The following is a 21,560-nucleotide window of genomic DNA, read 5'->3' as shown; positions in this document are numbered from 1 at the left end:
GGCCCAGAGGCACAGTCCTTCCCAGGTCACCAGAACCAGGTGCTGCAGGGGTATTCCTTATATGGGCTTCATTCTCTCACCTTTTATGATTGGGCTGCAACTCTTGTGGGTAGAGTGGTAGGTGGGGCTGTCTACAGCTCCCCCTGCCAGCCAATTTGGGCCAGTGCTCATCCAGGCCAATGCTTCCCACTCAATGCAGTGAGGCAAGAGATACTTTTAGGAGGTGCTAGTCCCAGCCAATGCCACCTGCCAGTTTGTGTGGTGAGTCCACAGGGCAACGCTGAAGAGAAGCATGTGGTACTAGCAGAGTAGACAGAGAATGTCAGAAATGGAGCACACCAGTACTTCCATTCCCAGAGAAAGTTCCTACAGATCCCTGGCCCTCCAGCACACAGCCTAAAATCAGTCAGTAAATTTCCTTTACATATGGCTGAGGCACTTTTTAAACTGCTGCTTTTGTGCTGGTTCTCAGAGCAATTAAGTTTGTGCATGGGACCTTTTAAGAACAGAGTCTTGGTTTCCTATAGCCTCCCTACTATCCCAGAATTAAGCCCCACTGATTTTCAAAGCTGGACATTATGGGTGCTTCTTCAGGTGCATGCCCCCAGGGCAAGGTTGCCTGATGTGGAGTTTGAACCTCTATGTCTGTGTATCTCTCCCCTTGTGAGTCACTGCTCCAGTAGTATGAGTCCCAACCAGATTGCATCTCTGTCCCTTCTATCCTTCTCCATGTGGCTTTTTCTTTGTATCTTTAGCTGCAGAATAACTAATCTTTAGGTTGTTCCCAGAGAGTTGCTCTTATTTAGTTGAAGCCTTGTTTGTCTGGGGAAGGAAGTGAGCTCTGGATCCTCCTGTTCCACCCACTTGCTCCTCCAGCTGTTTCTTTTACTCTTGCTTTCATTCTTGTTCTGAAAACACATTTCTGAGTACCTGTACTCCAGTAACTAGATGTACTTTCAAAGCAAAGGACATAATGTAAGACAAAAATCTGATGGAACAAAAACTAAAACTAGTCTTTTAATAACTGCAGCTGCATTTCTCAGTTATAAAAATGTTTTAATATAGTAAACTAAAATTTAGATTTAAGTCATTGATGAAAGTTTCCTTTAGAGAAGTTAGATTATTAATATTGGGCATGAGTTTTGTTTTTGCTTTTTTTAAAACATGCATTGTTAAGACATGTTTCATTTGCATAATATATGCCAGAGGCTATGCCGGATACTGAGAGAGTTAAACAGACTCAATTTTTTTTTTTTTCATTTTATACTTCTTTTTTTTTTTTAATTTTTTTATTGTTATGTTAATCACCATATATTACATCATTAGTTTTTGATGCAGTGTTCCATGATTCATTGTTTGTTCATAACACCCAGTGCACCATGCAAAACGTGCCCTCCTCAATACCCATCACCAGGCTAACCCATCCCCCCACCCCCCTCCCCTCTAGAACCCTCAGTTTGTTTTTCAGAGTCCATCATCTCTCATGGTTCGTCTCCCCCTCTGACATACTCCCCTTTTCTTCCTCTCCTGTTATCTTCTTCTTTTCCTTTTTTCTTAAAATATGTTGCGTTATTTGTTTCAGAAGTACAGATCTGTGATTCAACAGTCTTGCACAATTCACAGCGCTCACCGTAGCACATACCCCCCCCAATGTCTATCACCCAGCCATCCCATCCCTCCCACCCCCAACCACTCCAGTAACACTCAGTTTGTTTCCTGAGATTAAGAATTCCTCATATCAGTGAGGTCATGTGATACATGTCTTTCTCTGATTGACTTATTTCACTCAGCATAACACCCTCCAGTTCCATCCACGTCGTTGCAAATGGCAAGATCTCATTCCGTTTGATGGCTGCATAATATTCCATTGTGTATATATACCACATCTTCTTTATCCATTCATCTGTCGATGGGCATCTTGGCTCTTTCCACAGTTTGGCTATTGTGGACATTGCTGCTATAAACATTGGGGTACATGTACCCCTTCGGGTCCCTACATTTGTATCTTTGTGGTAAATACCCAGTAGTGCAATTGCTGGATCGAACGGTAGCTCTAATTTCAACTGTTTGAGGAACCTCCATACTGTTTTCCAGAGGGGTTGCACCAGCTTGCATTCCCACCAACAGTGTAGGAGGGTTCCCCTTTCTCCACATCCCCGCCAACATCTGTCGTTCCCTGACTTGTTAATTTTAGCCATTCTGACGGGTGTGAGGTGGTATCTCATTGAAGTTTTGATTTGGATTTCCCTGATGCCGAGTGATGTTGAGCACTTTTTCATGTGCCTGTTGGCCATTTGGATGTCTTCTTTGGAGAAATGTCTGTTCATGTCTTCTGCCCATTTCTTGATTGGATTATTTGTTCTTTGGGTGTTGAGTTTGATAAGTTCTTTATAGATTTTGGATACTAGCCCTTTATCTGATATGTCGTTTGCAAATATTTTCTCCCATTCTAAACAGACTCAATTTTGTATACTACCTCAGCAACTTTGGGCTGAATGACTGTGGACAAGATGCCCAACCTCTCTCTGCCTCAAATTTCCCATCTATTTAATGGGGATAATTGTCTGTGTACTGCCCAAGATTAAAGTTTTGGGTTTTTTTTAGCATATTACCTGGAACTTAGAAAAGATGATAGTGGGGAAAATGCATATGGCACATTTTTTGCCTTTGAGCGTTTACAAATCTAGTTAGACAAGTAGATATGTTAAATAAATAGTACTTGTGAGAGGCAATTATAATCCATTACAGCATTGCTGAAAGTTCATTGTGTATCCTACAATGTATTTATTTAAAAACATTTTTAAAAGGATTTCTTTGGTCAAATAAATTTGGGAAATGATGACTACTTTGAGAGTGAGTCATAATGTATGTTATTCTATTAAAAAATCTGAGATGTTCTTGGTATAGCCCTGCCTTCTGTGGTGAAGGTAGTGTTTATTACTTATGGATTCTACTTGCTGTCATTCTCAGCTCTCTTCCCTCTTAACATTAAAGGTATCCCTGTACCGTGGATTGAGACATTTAATGTTTAGTCTCACAATAGTTGTCAAATTTGCCAGTCTACTTTGTCTCGTAGTATTAAAATCCCAGGATTACAGATTTTGTCCGCTTAGAAGTATATCTATGGAGTCTTAACAGTTCCACTATTTTAAAATAGAAATTCCATTGCTTTTTGTAATCAGTCCAGTTATAAATATTTCTATTAAAATTATTTTCCATTAAATTTTAGCTGTGAAGCCAAAATTGATTAAATCTCACATAATAATTAGTTTGGTTTTTTTCCCAATATTTTGAGTTTGAAGTTTTAGGGCAGATTGAAATACAGTTTTAACCTTTGGATTCTCTTTATTAATTTATTATTTTTTAATTTCAAGTTTGCTCAGGTTTCACCACCTTTCCTCTTCTGGTTGAAATAGTTTATGCAAATTTTTCTTGGTTTCTTTATAACTGGGCTTTCTGCAAAGGTTATTTCTGTCTCTTTGTGGTCGGGTCGTTATCTGAGAGTAATTTTTCCCTCCCATGTTTTTTGCTGGGGGGGTGCAGATAGGGACTGCCCACCACTCATAATTATGGGCCCAGATTCATCAGAGCTTTTTAAATTCCAACAAGATGCACTCTTGTGTAGTCACACCTTTACTAATGCACTTTTCTTGGGGGGTTCTTTTCTTTTTTTATTTTTTATGATGTTTAAGATGCCTTTTGAGCTGCTTTTTTTTTTTTAACTAAAGTATGGTTACATTAGTTTCAGGTATACAACATAGTGATTCGATGACTCTATACTTATGCTATGCTCACCACAAGTATAGCTACTAACTGTCACCATATAACGCTATTACAATTCTGTATTCCTTGTATTCCCTGTGCTATACCTTTCATCCCCATTACTTGCTCATGCCATAACTAGAAGTCTGTACTTCCCACTCCCTTTCACCCATTTTCCCATCCTCTCACCACTCAGGGGTTTCTTTTTTACTGAATCATTTTTTTATGGTCAAAAACTTGATTTTCTTTTTTTTTTTTTTAAGATTTATTTATTTATTTATTTATTTGAGAGAGAGAATGAGATAGAGAGAGAGCATGAGAAGGGAGAGGGTCAGAGGGAGAAGCAGCCTCCCTGCTGAGCAGGGAGCCTGATGTGGGACTCGATCCCGGGACTCCAGGATCATGACCTGAGCTGAAGGCAGTCGCTGAACCAACTGAGCCACCCAGGCGCCCAAAAACTTGATTTTCTGTTACGTGCCGAGCAAGGTTTTCTGAAGCAGCCAACAACTATACCAGTTACTTTTGGGAAACCTCACAACTACCTACCTATATCATAGGGCTGATATTTGGTGTCTTAATTGTACTTGTTTCACCTTGTAGGGGAAGAAAAAATTTTCCTTCTACCATATTTTAGGTTCATTCCCTGGAAATTAGACTGACAAAAAAAGGGGGGAAAAACAGTTAACAAGAGAAAAACAGTTTATTAATGTGTGCAGTGCACATCATGTAAAAGAAACCTCACATGATGAGTAACTCAAATGAGTAGTTAGAACTTGGGCTTGTATAGCATTTAACAAAGAAAAAAAATTCATAAAGAAGTGACAGGTAAAAAGAAAAGGATTTTAGACTTCCAAAGTCAGGAAATTATGGAAAGGTAAATATATTTGGGAAACTAATGGAGTATGTGGGTTATTTGTCTAGGTCCATCTTGGTACCAACTTTACATCTTCTTCAAGGCCATAAAACTTCCTTGGGAGGGGGGATTTATGGCAGTCCTCATTTCTGAGACATTTCTGCTCTAGTCCAATAGGGAAGCTCTGGGAAGGCTCTGTCTACATTTGTGGATTCTCATTTGCCTCCAGCTCAAAATAATCTTTATGCCAGAGTGGCATATTCTGCTACGCTTCAATTTCTCCTTGAAATTGAGCTGCTGAAGTACAGAACTATATTTCTTCTCTGTTTCCCTGAGTGACAATACCAAGCAGGCAGCAATCACTCAGATAATATGTTTGATGAGTTAATGAACCGAGCCCGTCAACTCTTTTGGCATTCAGCTCGTATCGTACTCCCCCAGTTCATACTTACTGTTCTCCAACAAAGGAATTCCTAGAGACTTCTTGATGTCTTGGTAATAGATAGTTTGGTCAACTCCCTCTTTGATGATAAAGATTCATGCTGATTAAATGTAGCTCATGGAATGTATTTATATAAATCATCTTGGGAATATATCTGATCACTCATTTCCTTTTCAGAAATGCTCACAGATGCCAGATGGTCAAATGCCTAGTCTTTCTTATAGAGAGACCAGTTAAATGAATGCTCTTTTAATTTTTTAGTGATTAAAGAAATTCTTTGACTAGAACTAGAGAATACCTAACTACTAGTAACTAACTAAAATGTTCCTAAGTGGGGGGGAAACATTCAAATTCAAAATCACATTAATTCCTAATAAATGTTTTCAAACATGAAATTAAAACACATGAATCCAGAAACCCACATATTTACAATTTATAGTCACTTCAATCTCTGAACCTCACGTTTCTACTGTATTTCTGCTTGTATTTTACTTCTGCCTACATGCTCCACAGTCCTTTCATTTTTGCCATATTTTATAGCCTGCATGTTTTTTCCCAGACCCAGTTTTCTGACAGATTAAATGTCTTAGCAATACAATTTTTTAAAATATTTTATTTATTTGAGAGAGAGAGCACAAGATGGGGCAGGGTCAGAGGGAGAAGCAGACTCTCTGCTGAGCAGGGAGCCCAGTGCGGGACTCAATCCCAGGACTCCAGGATCATGACCTGAGCCGAAGGCAGTCGCTTAACCAACTGAGCCACCCAGGCACCCCAGCAATACAATTTTAATGTTACTATGTTTCTGATACTAATAGTAAATTTAATATAATGATAATGCAATATTAGACATTATAATCTGTAACCAGTTAGGTAATTTAAAAGGAGATTTTGGGGGCGCCTGGGTGGCTCAGTCATTAAGTGTCCACCTTCAGCTCAGGTCATGATCCCTGGGTCCTGCGCTTGAGCCCCGCATCAGGCTCCCTTCTCAGCGGGAAGCCTGCTTCTCCTCCCACTTCCCCTGCTTGTGTTCCCTCTCTCGCTGTGCCTCTCTCTGTCAAATAAATAAATAAAATCTTTATAAATAAATAAATAAATAAATAAATAAAAGGAGATTTTGTTTAGGGCCAACTGTTCTGTTTTACCCTGCATAAGTAGGTAAAGGGTAAAACATCCTTACCTATATGCTATATATATGCTGTATACATCCCAGAATTTTGCAGGGAGAGTTCTATAGGAGAGGCAAGTTTCCATCCGCCATTCTTTGAGAACATAAAGGCCTCTTACTTACTTCATTTCCAACTCTTTGGAAGAGGAAGAGACACTTAGAAACTATATGGCTAGCCCTATAGCCTCTTTAGAACCCCTTCTTTGGCACATCTGCACTTTGGGGTCTTCTCTACCTTCACAGTGGAGTAAGAAAGATATTTTGAAGTGAACCTTCAACTCTTGACAAAGTGTAAAGCCAAAAAAACACTTAAATTGTATTGGTAGCAGTTAGGAAACACTAAGAAAAAAAGCAAAAACCATACACACACAAAATTTTATCGAAATAATTTTGTGAGTTCTCCTTTTCTGTTTTAAAAGATTTTTTAAATTGCTTTATGCTGTTTTTCCTTTTCCAAAAGAAACTGAATTAAAAATCATTATCACCCTCTAACTATACCATTTTGAAGTCTGCCTGTCTACAAAGCTATAGCCAAGGTACCTCATTTGTTGGTAGTTTAATTCTGGGAAAAGAATCTAAGAGCAGAGGCTCAGCCGTTAAGCATCTGCCTTTGGCTCAAGTCATGTTCCCAGGGTCCTGGGATCCAGCCCCTCATCGGGCTCCCTGCTCAGCGGGAAGCCTGCTTCTCCCTCTCCCACTCCCCCTGCTTGTGTTCCCTCTCTCGCTGTCTTTCTCTCTGTCAAATAAATAAATAAAATCTTTAAAAAAAAAAAAATCTAAGAGCAAATGCTCTTGAGTGAGACACAAGCAAATTAAGTCTATAGAGATAAATAATGTATTCTTCTCTTTTCTTTTTATCCTTTTTGTTTTCCTTTTCTATGGGTATCTGAAAGTATTTTGAGTATATTCACTATAGACTAATACTTGTGATCTCCTTACATAGTAATATAGGAACCAATCAAAACTAGGTAGAAATGGCTAAGGAGAAATTTTGGTGAATAAGAGCAGGTAATACACAAATGCCAGTTAAATAATTTTTTGTGGCCATATGAAGATTTTCATAATTGGTTCTAATAATAATGGTTATTAGTCCATGATTGAGAAATAGGTAAACATGAGGAAAAAAATCATTCATAATCATTCTATGCAGCAAAAATCACTGTTGAGATTTTATTATTTTTTAATCATTTTTTATGTATATAATACATATTTTTAACACACTTTGTATGGCTTCTATATCCTGATTTTATTTTCACTTGACATTAGATTTGGGTATTTTCCCAATTTGCTAAATATTTTTTAAAATTTTTATTATTTTATGGTTCATAGAATCCTATCCAGTGAATGAACCAGTAATTTATTTATCAGGTTCCCTATTGTGGGGCATACAGTTTGTTTTCAGCTTGTTACTGTTGTAACAAATCTACATGTATATAATAACTAGTGAGGTTAAACATCTTTTCATATACTTCTTTTTGGGCGCCTGGGTGGCTCAGTTGGTTAAACGACTGCCTTTAGCTCAGGTCATGATCCTGGAGTCCCGCATTGGGCTCCCTGCTCAGCAGGGAGTCTGCTTCTCCCTCTGACCCTCCCCCCTCTCATGTGCTCTCTCTCTCTCATTCTCTCTCTTAAATAAATAAATAAAATCTTTTTAAAAAATTTTAATTTTTTTTCATATACTTCTTGAGTGGGTATATCATTTACAAAAAAACTGTGTATAAGGTACTTAATGTTTCTTTTTTTTTTGTTTTTGGTACTTAATGTTTCTATCACAGATCTAAACGAACCAAGGCATTACTAAAGCTAAATAAGCAGAAAGAAGAAGAGCACCGCAGATTACAGTTGCAACTTCAAAGACAGAGAGCCATGAGATTGTCCCGAGAATTACGGCTGAGTATGCTCGAAATAGTTCATCCAGGTGGGTGGCAATGTCAATTTTGTAAGTGTAAAAATGTTTAAAGTATCTTAATGAACCAGATTTCCTGCTACCTGATGATTTTTTTTTTTAATGTGGACCTTTTTCCTGTTTCTCCCTTCTCAGGTAAACCTTATTAAATTTCAAGTCAAAAAAAAAAAAGTCACAGTTTTGTTTTGTTTTGTTTTTTTGATTAAGGCCTATTAGTTGATGCTGAGCAGTCTCTCCACTAGGGTTTTCTTATCTTTCAGATAAATTAGTGAAACGTAAAAATATATGCTTAAAATAGCTTTCAGAGACATAAAGAATCCCCTTGACCTTAAGGAGGGAGTTAGATTGCTACATTTTGGAATCAGAACTTTACTCATATCCCAGTATAAACCTTGTGACATCTTGTCACTTTTGATACACTAAGCTGAAATTAATATTACAGTCTAGGAATCTGAATGGTTTCCAGATTTTTTTTTTGTTCTTCCCCTTCCCCTCCTACCACTCATTCCCATTGTTCTTATATAACCTCTTATTTCTCTTTTTTTCCCCTTAAATATAGATGTTTCCCAAGGTTCCATCTTTACCTCTTACTCTAATGTTGCTCTTCCTGCGGTATCCTATCCATAACTGTAACTTCAACTACCAACTGAGTGCTTAGCACACTCAAATCTTGTTTGCATCTTCACCTTCCCAAGCTCTAAACCAGCACTTCCTTTTTTTCTTTTAAGATTTTATTTATTTATTTATTTGAGAGAGAGAGAGAGCACATGCACTAGTAGGAGGGAGGGGCAGAGGAAGAAGGAGAAGCAGACTCCCTGGTGAGCAGGGAGCCCAATATGGGGCTCTGTCCCAGGAGCCCGGGATCATGACCTGAGCCGAAGGCAGACACTTAACCAACTGAGCCACGTGGGTGCCCCTAAACCAGCACTTTTCACAAAATGAAATGTTCTTTATCTGCACCGTCAACTATGATTCCTACTGGCTAGACATGGCCATTGAGTACTTGAAATGTCTCTAGTGCACACAAGCATATGAATTTTTAAATTTACTTTATTTAAATTAAAGTAGCCATTTGTGGATAGTGTCTACTATATTGGACAGCACAGCTCTGTAGCCAGTTCCCTATTGGATAGCTTGACTTAGATAAATCTTTACTTATCTAAGCTTTACCTAGATATCCACAGGCATCCCCAAAACTAGTCATTACCCCACCCATTTCCTTTCCCTGAATTCTCCATCTCAGGTAATAGCACCAGCAATATACTCAATTTCCCATCTGTGAGACATCCTAGAGTTTTCTGTCTCACATACAACACCTCCCAGAAAGTAAAAAGAAAGTCACCTGTAGTCATCTGTATACTTAAGAGAAATTTGGAAGTACACAGAGTAGTTAACATACATGCATCTTGCCTTTTCCCTCTGGTGGTATGGATTGAATTCCTAACCATGTACTTATGATTCTTTTTTCTAAGTATTCTTGCTATTGGATTTTTAACCCTTTCTCATTCCTTTGCCACAAAAAATTATATGAATCTTTTCTCTAAAGAATGTGCATAATCTGAGAAAGCTTTTGGAGTTTTTTGTTTCTGCTATCTTAGAACCATTGTAAAATAATAAACTTGGGGAAATTAATGAACAATATTTAAAGAAACAAATAAAAAGACTGCAAGATTATTGTTAATATCATTATCCTGATTCCAGAACTTGAGAAAGTATAGCAGTTGAGTATGTTGTAATAGTGTCTGTCATCTTTTTAGGTCAGGTGGAAAAATATAATCGGGAAATAGAAGAGAAATCAGCATTGATTATCCAGAAACACTGGAGAGGGTACAGGGAAAGGAGAAATTTTCGCCAACAGAGGCCATCTCTCACGGAGTATAAAGCAGCTGTCATACTTCAGAGAGCAGTGAGTCTAATATAGTAAAAAGATTACTGGATTAGGAAGTGCAAAAACATGGATTCAAACCTGACCTTGTATATACCTGCTGTAAAGTCTTGGTCTAGTCATTTAGCTTTTCTGAGTCTTAGTTTCTTTCTCTATAAAATAAGAACCTCCTTAACACTGGACAAACTGATTTAGACACTCAGTCCTTAGTACTTCCATAGAACCTTGTACATCATTTATCATACTGCAGTGTACTTTGTTAAATTTTTTTCTTTCTTTCTTGGGCTGTGACTTCCTCAGGGATAAGGAACTAAGTCTTATCTATTGTTGTCAGCTCTTAGCATGTGCTTGTTTTATGAATGGATGTTTACCCTACCTTTTCCACTCAGTTGTTATGTAAATGAGATGACCCAATTTATGGGAAAGTATTTTGGAAATTGCAAAGCCTGTACTAGTTTAGCACATCATAGTTTATTTTTTTAATGTATAGATAATATATTAGATATAACTGGATCACTATAATTCTTGAATTATAGAATGGTGTTCTTAAATAATAATTTTCCTGGGATTCAGTAATATTTATTGCCTTGGAAAAACATAGCAAACAAGGCTCTTTATTTCATTTAATGACCAATTTTCCTAACATCTCTTATTCATTTATACCTGTTAACTTTCATATTAGGATTTCAGGTCCTATAGCATTTTATAGTCCTTTATTTTTGAACTTTGGGTTAATTTCAGTATTTCACAGTGTTAGATTTTGAATAGTCTCTTTGTTAATTTTCTGTGATTAACGTTTTACAAAGATTATTAAAAAAACCACTCAAAAAATAGGATAGAGTAAGTACTACAGAAATAGGAAGATTTGTCTGCTGCATCCTTCTTCCTCAGGCTTTTCTGGTGATGGCAGGCTATATGTACAACAAACAATCCTGTAGCATCACCAAACCACACCTATACCTGCATTTTACCCTCTGCTAAACAGGGCCATCTAAGAATTAACCCATGGATGTCAGTGTTGGACATACTTCTTTTAGAGGAACCCTTAGGTCCTTTCTAATACCTTTACCTCATGGCTACTTTTTTAAACTCTCCTCTGTCAGAGGATCAGCTGGGCCCCTATTAAATTGAATTACTACCTTGCCTATTTAGATAAGCCCAGAATTTTATAAAAGGGTCCTCTACTCTAAAGTGAGATACCCCAGTTTGTCCACCATTCCTTAAAGCACAGAGCTCTTTATAGGAAGGTATCTGAGGGCTATGGAGGCAAAGTTATTTTGGCTTTCACACTTTTCTTTGGCATAAGAGGAAAAAGATTAGTTACATCCACCTCCTAGCTCCCCCACCCAAAAGGAAAATGGGTCTCCATTGTAAGAACAAAAAGGGCTGGGTCAAGATCATGTTTTTAGTCTTTGCAACTCCCTACTAAAAATAATGAAGTCAAAGTAAAGCTAGTGAAAAGTAGAAAGGTAAGAAGAGGATTCCTTTCAAAGGGGGAAAGAAAAGAAAAATTATGAAGTACAGAGAGGGAAGAGAAATGAAAATAGTAGAGAAAATTAGAATAGGGCAACCAGTGGTCAGTAAATGATACATTTTGCTACATTTTGAAGCATCCTTTTCTAAGACCTACTATATACCTGCATATAGACTGTCTGATACAGTACCCACTAACCATAGGTGACTACTTGAGTACTTGACATGTAGCTAGTTGCAATTGAAATGTGCTGTAAGTGTGAAATGCCCACCACATTCTGAAGGCTTAATATGAGAGTGTAAAATACTTCATTAATAATTTTTACATATAACATACATGTTGAAAAATTTACATATATTTGCATATATTGAGTTATAATATATTTACATAACCCAGTATATGCAAAATATTAATTTCACCTGTTTTTACTTTTTTTATATGGCTACTAGAAAATTTAAAATTACACATGTGACTTCCATTATATTTCTATTAGCACTGCAATTGATCTTGGTAAAAAAGAAAAAGGAATAATTCATTAGTTTCACTGAAAGTAGTAGGAATATCATTTCATTGAACTTGTCCCTTAGAAGGAACTGGTTTTTAGTATTTTTGGCAGGAAAAGGCCAGAACTGGAAGAAAGACCAGAACTGTTGTTTACCTTTCTCCCTCCCTTATTTTGTACAAAAGCAGAGGCATTGTTTCTCATGTAGCTAGAAATTGAAAAAAAAAAAACCCAGTGTAAGCTTGCTGATTTCAAATTATACATCCTTAACATAGACAACTTGGAGTTCTCTGTAGTGGCTTAGTGTTGAAATTAGATTTGAAGGGTTAGCTGCATTTTCCCTTTTAATGCTTCAGAATTTTCTTCTCTTGGTTTCTTATCTCTTAAACTCAGAAGGAAGGTGATAATTGCTGGTGTCTGGTCTCTAGGGCCAGAATGATGGCAATTCTTGCTACTTGATTATAGCAGGAAAGTATTATAGTGCTGTTATACATATCCATCACAGACTGACCACAAAAACACTTAGTAAAACAAACCATTAGCAGTTGAGAAAATAAAAAACAGGGAGAGAAATATAATTTCAGAGAGTTCTGAAATGACAAAGAGTGAAGAAAAGGTCAAGGTGGGCTTTTTTGATCTAGGGACAGAGATTCTTCTGTTCTGGTACCTTAATTCTGAAGTTCCCAGTATAGCGTGATAAGCTGAGGGTGGTGCTAAAAGGAGGAGGTAGAGGAGAGAGAAGGAGAAGCAAGGAAGAAGAATCAAATAAAGGGAAGAGTACAAGGAAAGGAGTGGGTCTCTCAACAGGAAGATGCAAGCACAGTTGAAGTCTCCATTAGATACTAAAATAGGGGTATTAGGGAAATTTTATAAACTGAGTGAGAAGACCTCCAGCCCTGTTTTTCCCCCCCTTAGGTCCCAGTGTGCTGTCAGCCAGGCTTATCTCCTGCAAACAGTAGATTGAGAGTATTTTCTTTGAGGAATCTGAGAAAAGTTACAAGTATACTCACAAAGGGGTACTTGAAAGAAACAGCTCAGTTCAGTAGTTCTGTATTGAAGTATGGTAGATAAACCCTACCCACCTGTCCAGAATTTCTAAACACCTTCTTAGAGCTTACTCTTAAATATTAGCTCAAAGTATCATTGGATATCTGAGAAAAGCTGAGGCCAGACGAAACAGAATAAAACTACTTGGTGGAAATAGATACATTGCAGGGATGAGAAAACTTTTACAAAATCTATTATTTCCTTAAAGCTAAGAGAAGATAATGCATGAAATAAAACCAAGATGCTATATAAAAGGGAACAAATAGAATAAACATTGGCAGAAAAAAAATGAAAGACATAATAAAAGGGCTAGGGAAAAAAAGTTGGGGAAATCTAGAGAGCAGGGCAAAAAGAAAAGATAACCAGTCCAGGAGGTCAAACATTCAAACATGAAACAACAGAAAAAAACCTGAGGAGAGGAAATCAAATAACTCAAGATTTCCCAGAACTGAATGTTGTGAGTTTTAGGTTAAAAGGATTGACTAAATGTTTAATATAAGGATAGAAACATACCCACATTTATTTTACATTACTATGAAATGCACTGGGGACACATATACTTCTTAGTAGCAACAGTGGAAGCTAAAATGGATGAAGTAAGGCTGTTACATATTTGAGGGAGATGATTTCCAACTAGAATTCTGCACGCAACCACACCATTGGTTTAAGGTAAGCATAGACTAAAGACATTTTCATGCATCACAAAGTCTTTAAAACAAAGAAGTAACCCAAGAAGAAAAGACAATGTGGAATATAGGAAAATGCAAAGGAAAGATGAAAAGGAGTCACCAAGATGATGGTGAATGGAGATCTCAGGATGATACCTATGCATCAGGCATAAAAAGCAATCAATCCAGAGTTGAGCAGGTCAGAAAGCTCCAGAAGATGTATGTCCAGGAAAATAAATTTGATAGAATGCCTGATATATTTTAATGTATAAGCATTAGGAGAGTTTAGATACATAATCAGTGATAAGTGCATAGAAAAGTAAGCACAGGTAAACCACAGCCTTATTAATTCTAGAGAAAATAAAAAATGTGCAAAAAAGGAAAAGTAAATCATGTGATATGGTTCAAACTTGAATGGCCTTTATGTAGTCATAATTATGTAAACACTAAACATTGATTTAACTAAATTTGTAATAATATTGGATGTTTGGGGATATGGAAAGTATGTGGGAGGGCAAGCAGTGAAAGAGAGTCTTGTATGACTTTCTTTATACAAGAAAGTCAATAGATAATACTATACCTGAAAAATGACAGAAAAGTAGATGGACAGAAACATCAAAAGAAAAACCTGAAAGAGTTAAAGTTGTTGTCTTTGAGAGAGGGGGCAGAGAACTCTAGGGTTTTTTGGTAATAATTCTTATAAAGCTGACACTTTAAACAGAATTATATCAACAAATTTTTTTCTGGAACGCGCTGAAAAGTAAAATACTTTACACTTTGTGAGCCATGCAGTCTGTTGCAACTATTCAGCTCTATGGTTGTAGCACAAAGGAAACTATAGGCAATACACAAGCATGACACATTAATAATATGTTATTTGTAGACACTGAATTTTGAATTTCATATAATTTTCACGTCACAGTATATTCATTTACTTTTTGAACTTTTTAACCATATAACAGCACAAAACCATTCTTTTTTTTTTTTTTAAAGATTTTATTTATTTATTTGACAGAGACAGAGCGAGAGCAGGAACACAAGCAGGGGGGGTGGGAGAGGGAGAAGCAGGCTTCCCGCAGAGCAGAGAGCCCGATGTGGACTCGATCCCAGGACCCCGGGATCATGACCTGAGCCGAAGGCAGACGCTTAACGACCGAGCCACCCAGGCGCCCAGTACAAAACCATTCTTAACTCTTAAGCCATGTAAAAACAGGCAGCAGGCTGAATTTGGTCTGTGGGCCATAATTTGCCAACCTTTTCTTTAAAGCAATGTGAAGTATAACTTTGATGAAAATAAAAGCTATAAGGAAGGGAGAAGAGTGAAAAAAAATGGCAGAATAATTTCAGATTTTCTCCAAATCTTGCCTGTTTCAAGACGTCTTTTATTAGGAGTTCTTTCTGAAGGACATGAGGAAGAACATTCAGAAACTACTTTCATCAGTTGTCCCATACTTTACAATTTTATAATTTCTCATTTGCCAAGCTTTTTCTTACATATTGTCCCTTTGATCCTCACAATTTTCTAGTCTAAGTAGAATTGGGGTTTGTGTTTTCTATAGACATAAAATCCATCCTGTGGAGATCAAGTGACTTGCCCAAAATCATACACTTTATAAGGGACTAGAATTGAGAAAAGAACTCACTTACTATTTTTTCCTCTTTTTTGCTTTCCATACAAACAATACATGAATATATCCTTGTAAAATATTAAAACACTACAGAAGAATATCATTAAAATTCATTGTCCTCCCTCACTCCCATCATAATCCCATCCCTCTCCCCATGCACACTCAGAGTTAACAACTGTTATAATGTTGTTGCTACCATATGTTATAGAAGAAAATAGTTCTATTAGTCAGGAATGAAAAATCACAAATCTTTTTTTGCACCAGACTCTTAAGTTCCTAGAGAAGTGTCGTAAGAAAAAGAAGCTATTTGCTCCTTGGCAAGGACTTCAAGATCTCACTGATGCACGCAGAGTTGAACTGAAGCAACAAGTGGATGACTATCTCAGAAGACATCCGGTATGCAGACTTCTGTGCCATGATATCAGTGTTACATTTTTCCAGTGCATGATACTCATGTGTTTGTGCGTTTACTATTGATATAAAGTAATACAGTGGCTTTACCATAGAGTTAAGAGTTTTGGAATCTTATAATTATATGGGCCATAGTACAGTCAATAGGTTAAGGAGACTGCTTCAAATCTGTTATTTCCTATAGTGTATCAGCAAGACATGGTCATTGCTTTTTTCGAATAGTATGTAAAACTATTGACTGTTTTGAAGCTTCCACAAAGAATATATTTAGCTTGCAATCAATAAATATTCAATGTTAACATGTATACCCAAACACATAATACATACATGTGAGAATTGACACCTGCTATTAATGAAACCATTGATGAAACCCCAGGAGCTAATATTATAAAGCATTTGACTATTTGCCTCTTATGATTTTATCACTGTAATACTGCTAACACATTTCTCCCGATAGAAATGTCCATATCTTTTACTTTCTGTGATCACAGTACTATAGATCTGGTGTTATTTTGCTTCTCCCTTCTGTGTTCTTTTTTTTTTTTTTTTTTTAAAGATTTATTCATCTATTTAATAGAGTGCGTGAGGGGTGTGGGCAGAGGGAGAGGGAGAGAAGCAGATTCCTTGCTGAGTGCAGAGCCCTACATGGGGCTTGATCTCACAAGTCTGAGATCATGACCTGAGCAAAATCAAGAGTTGGATGCTTAACCGACTGTACCACCCAGGCACCCCTCCCTTCTGAGTTCTTGACCTTATACTCCTATATGTCTTTGAAGATCATTTTCCTTTCTGCTTTTAGAGTAACTCACCACCCCATCATTAATTTTAATAACCTGTATTTCTGCCAGTCATCTCTACTTTTCTCTTGATGCTTTTTCCATACTTCTATACTTCACTAATTTTAGGGGAATTTATACATTTCAGCCAATCGGAATTCTTACTGCCCTCACTTGAACTAAACACTCAAGTGCCATTTGGTACTTTCCACATCCATTTTCTTGTACTTCTACTGTTTGTCTCTGGGTTCTCTCTCTCCCTCCTCCCTGGCCCTGCCTCCCCACATATACACTTTTTCTCTGACTCTGTCTTCTAAAATCTAAAGGTTCTGGGTCACTAATGTTAGAGTTTAAAAGGTAGTCCTATCATTCACTGTTTCATTCTTGCAGAGCTCCCAAAACTAAAGAGCTTTATGCAAACAAACAACCCCCCTCAAAAAAAAAAATCCAGGAAAAAAACTCTATAAATGGAAATTAGAGTACTAATATATTATAGCTGAACATGTATCTGATAGATAAGCACTGGAACACAGAGCATTGGTAAAAGCAGAATTGAACAACAAGGTCCAATTGAGGAGGCCTCAGTAAGGCCTCCTACGTTTCCCTCCTACTAATCTGAATTTAAACCCACAAACTAATGTAAGCCTGTGAAGTAAAAGAAGATGACAAGCCTGCCCTTATAAGTCAGGCCCTCTGTGGTTACCACATAGAGGTAGGCAATAGAAAAAAGTTCTGACTTCTGCTTCTAGCCAAGATGGAGTAACAGAGACTGAATTTACTTCCTTCCTGAAACAACTGGGGGATAAAAAGATAAAATACATGAAACAATGGTTTTCAAGATCATGGAAATCAGACAATGAAGGTTAGTAATTCCTGAGAGGCAAGATGGAGTAAAAGGGACTGGATTTACTTCCTGCTTGAAACAAATGGGAAACAAAAAAGGATAAAATACATGAAACAACAGTTTTCAAGACCATGGACATCAAACAAAGAAGGTTAGTAATTCTTGAGAGGGAACAAAGTGAGCCCTATGATGGCCTAGCTTATTGCCCTGAGAGAGTTTCTAGGTCACAGCACAAGGAGGAGGAAAGAAGAGGAACCCTTTGGGATCCCCATGCTGAGGAGATAGAACTGAGAGTCTGAGGAGAACAAAGCAGCTAGATTTCATAGGACAGAGTACAAAGTGAAAAGATACACGAAGAATACCCCAGATATCTGCAGAATATTCCCCTTGAGTATATTTCAGGAGTCTGATTAGCACATATATATAAGGAAACTACCCAAGACAAAGGAAACAGTCGTCTTCAAAGATAAGAAGAAACAGTGCCTGGTACTCAACACAGGTCCAGGAATAGTACATGTTCCCATCAAACAGACGGGAAAAACTTAATTCACAGGGTATCAGAAAGAGTACTTAGGAAGGTCTTGCCTTAGTAGTAGAAAGTAAATAGTGTGGACTGATGCATTCTGATAAACAAATCATAAAAGCGAGAGCCAAAAAGATAAAAATTCTTATGTAATTTAACCACATCCCAGAAAAATACTCAACAAGGTAAAAGTTACAATGTCTTGCAGCAAATTAAAGATTAACATGGGTATAGAGAGGCAGGAAGACATGACCCATGATGAGGAAGATACTTAAATCAATCTAGAGACTACACAGATGTTAGAATTACAGAGGACATTGTTCATATATTCAAATTTTAAGTAGGGATGTGGAAGATATCAAAAATACCCAAATCAAACTTCCAGAGATGAAAATTTCAGTGTTTTATATGAAAAATGCACTAGATCATTAGTAGCAAATTAGACATTGATGAATAAAATATTAATACAGTTGAAGGCATAGTAATGTATACTGTATAAAATGAGACACAAAGAGAAAAAAATGTTTTAATTGAAAAGAACATTAGTGATCTATGAGACTTCAAGTAGCCAAATAAATGAGTAATTGGGGTTTCTGAAGAAGATGGGGAGAAAAAATAATGCCCAAAAACTTTCCAAACTATAAATTTACCCCTAAGTCCAATGAAGGTACAGGCACATGAAAAAAACCCTATGCCAAGTCATATGATAATCAGATTCCTCAAATCAGTAATAAAGTAAAAATCTTAAAAATAGAAAAATAAAAACATAAAGACAGAGAAAGAAATGACATATTTCTCAGCAGGAACAATGCAGACAGGAAGACATCTTTAATGTTTTGAAAGGAAAAAAATCTGTCAATGCAGAATGCTTTACCTTGAAAAATTATTTTAACAACAAAGACAAAATAACTTTTTCAGACATACAAATGATGAACTATGTCACAAGCATACTCACACTACCAGAAATGTTATATCCTTTAAGTTGTAAAGGATTTAAGATTTTTCTCAAAAATGATATTAGGAAAATGACGACACAAGATGTCCCAACTCTACATAAAGAAATTAAGAACACTGGAAATGGTAACAACATGGGTAAATATATGACTTTTTCCTCATCATTTAAATCTTTATAAAATATAATTGATTCTTTAAACCAAAATATCAAGTGTTCTGTAATGCGTACTAGAGAGTAAATATTTTCAGTTTTGTAGACGTTATAACCTTTATTGCAATTACAAATCTCTGCAGTTGTAGATTAAAGCGTTAGATAATATGTAAACAAATATGTGTGGCTGTATTTCAGTTAAACTTCATTTTCAAAAATAGTTTATTTTAGTTTAGTTCTTGTTGGAAACAAAAATAATAGCATTGTTTAATGATGTTTGTAACATATATAAAAATACAGTGCTTAGCAACAACAGTATAAAAGCCAGAAGGAATGAAATAGATGTATACTATGGAAAGGTTTTTTTTCTATATATAAAGTGAGATGATATTACTTGAAAATAGATTGATAAGTTAAAAATGTATACTCTGAATCCTAAAGCTACCAATGTAATTAAAAAGCAAAAAAGTTATAGCTAATAAACCTATAAAGGAGATGAAATAGAATAATAAAATATAGTTGATTAATCAAAAAGAAGGCAGAAAAGAGGAAACATAAAGAAAGTGATGGGGAAATGAAAAACCAATATGACCATATCATATGACCCTTGATAGGACCATTTGTACCTTTGAAAATCAGTTAATGTAATTCACCATATTAACAGACTAAGAAAAACAGTATCATCATATAAATACATGCAAAAAAAATCTCAGCAAAGCAGAAATAGAAGGAAACTTTTTCCACGTCATAAAAAATATCTACAGCTGACAATGATGAAAGACTGGATGCTTCTTTCCTAAAATCGGGAACAAGACAGGATGTCATCTAGTATAATCAGAATCCCAGCAGGGTTTTTTTTTCTTTTTTTTTTATTACTAACATAATGTTTCAGGGGTGGGTCTGTGGTTCATCAGTCTTACACAACACACAGCACTCACCACAACACATACCCTTCCCAGTGTATCATTACCCAGCTACCCCATCCCTCCCACCACCCTCCACTCCAGCAACCCTCAGTTTGTTTCCTGAAATTAAGAGTCTCTCATGGTTTGTCTCCCTCTCTGGTTTCATCATGTTTCATATTTTCCTCTCTTCCCTTATGATCCTCTGCTGTGTTTCTCAAATTCCACATATCAGTGAGATCATATGATAATTGTCTTTCTCTGATTGACTTATTTTGCTTAGTGTAATACCTCTAGCTCCATCCATGTCATTACAAATGGCAAGATTCCATTTTTGATGGCTGTATAATATTCCATTTTACTTTCCCACCAGCAGTGCACAGGGGTTCCAATTTCTCCACCTCCTCGCCTTTTGTTATTTTCACATCCTAAGGGGTGCATAGTGTTATATCATTGTGAATGGATTTGTATTTCCCTAATGATTAGTGATTTTGAGCATCTTTTATTGGCCATTTGAATATCTTCTTTTTCAATTTACATTCAATTTAGTTAACATATAGTATATTACCTTCTTTGGAGAAATGTCCATTCAAGTTCTTGGCCCATTTTTTAATCAGGTTGTTTTGGTTTTTTGGTTGTTGAGTTTTAGGAGTTATCTATATATTCTGGATATTAATCTCTTATTAGATATGGGATTTGCAAATATTTTCTCCCATTGTGTGTGTTACCCTTTTACTCTGTTCATAGTATCAGAAATTTTTAATTTTGTTGGAAGTTCAACTTACCTATTTTTTGTTGTTGTTGTTGTATCTGTGACTTTAGTGTCATAGTCAAAGAAATGGCCACACCTAATGTCATGAAGCTTTTCCTCTATCTTTTCTTCTAAGAGTTTTACAGTTTTATCTCTTATAGTTAGGTCTTTGAGCTCTCTCTTTTTTTAATGCATTATGTATGATTTTGATGCATGCTCCTGTTTAAAAAAGAAGTACTGCTTTAGTCATACTCTAGTGCTGCTGTTTAAGATTCTGTAGCTGAAAAGTAAGGTGTTCGCTGGAATGGGACTCCATCCTATACCAGATCCATTGAATATTTGAGAAGCTGTGGTGTCAGAAGCTTTATCAGCTTCAGAGTTAAAATTTTCTTATTCTTGTCTAAACTAATTAATTTCCCTTTAAAGTAGCTGTGTGGCCAAAGGAATCTGGTCCTTTGACTAATTTTGTCCCTTGATCTCTGAAACCAGAAGCAATCATAACATTATGGTTTAAATAAGTTTAGGAGTGGGGGTGAGATAAAAAGTAACATAGTCTGGCAGGTGAGGTCTGGAACAAGAGGTTGGCCTTGTTACTTACTCCTTTTTCAGGCCAGTATCTTTACCGAACCATCTGTAGTTTTCACTGTGGTCTCTCAGTCTTAACTCTTCTCCCAGAATAACAGTGTGTGAGGAAGTGAGGTGTAGGAGCATACCAGAAACTATCCCCTGAATTTTCATGTAAAGCTGCTTTTAAAAGGCTATTTAATGCTTGCACAAGAGTACAATGTAGAAATCAATCTTGAGATTCAACTGATGGGATGAGAGACAGCTAAGCATTCTGGAACCTCATCTAAGTGGTTGGGCAAAACGTGTGTGTGTGTGTGTGTGTGTGTGTGTGTGTGTGTGTGTGTGTGTG

At 36.5% G+C, this 21,560-nt stretch overlaps 1 protein-coding gene across 3 annotated transcripts in view; it reads left to right on the top strand.

Annotated features, from left to right (window-relative positions):
• The window catches only part of IQCB1 (IQ motif containing B1), a 53,965-nt gene that overhangs the window by 30,710 nt on the left and 1,695 nt on the right, over window positions 1–21,560 (top strand). For all 3 annotated transcript variants that reach the window (XM_025875045.2, XM_073894258.1, XM_025875053.2), the window contains exons 11-13: window positions 7,998–8,140; window positions 9,886–10,034; window positions 15,597–15,728. In XM_025875045.2, coding sequence (XP_025730830.1) covers window positions 7,998–8,140; window positions 9,886–10,034; window positions 15,597–15,728 — 424 coding nt within the window. The remainder of the gene's footprint in view (window positions 1–7,997; window positions 8,141–9,885; window positions 10,035–15,596; window positions 15,729–21,560) is intronic.

Source organism: Callorhinus ursinus, unplaced genomic scaffold (genome assembly GCF_003265705.2).
Source record: "Callorhinus ursinus isolate GAN/ISIS: 27379988/994484 unplaced genomic scaffold, GSC_fseal_2.0 scaffold1, whole genome shotgun sequence".
Taxonomy (NCBI): domain Eukaryota; kingdom Metazoa; phylum Chordata; class Mammalia; order Carnivora; family Otariidae; genus Callorhinus; species Callorhinus ursinus.
Note: the sequence above shows the minus strand (reverse complement) of the source record. Positions and strands in the feature narration are given on the sequence as shown.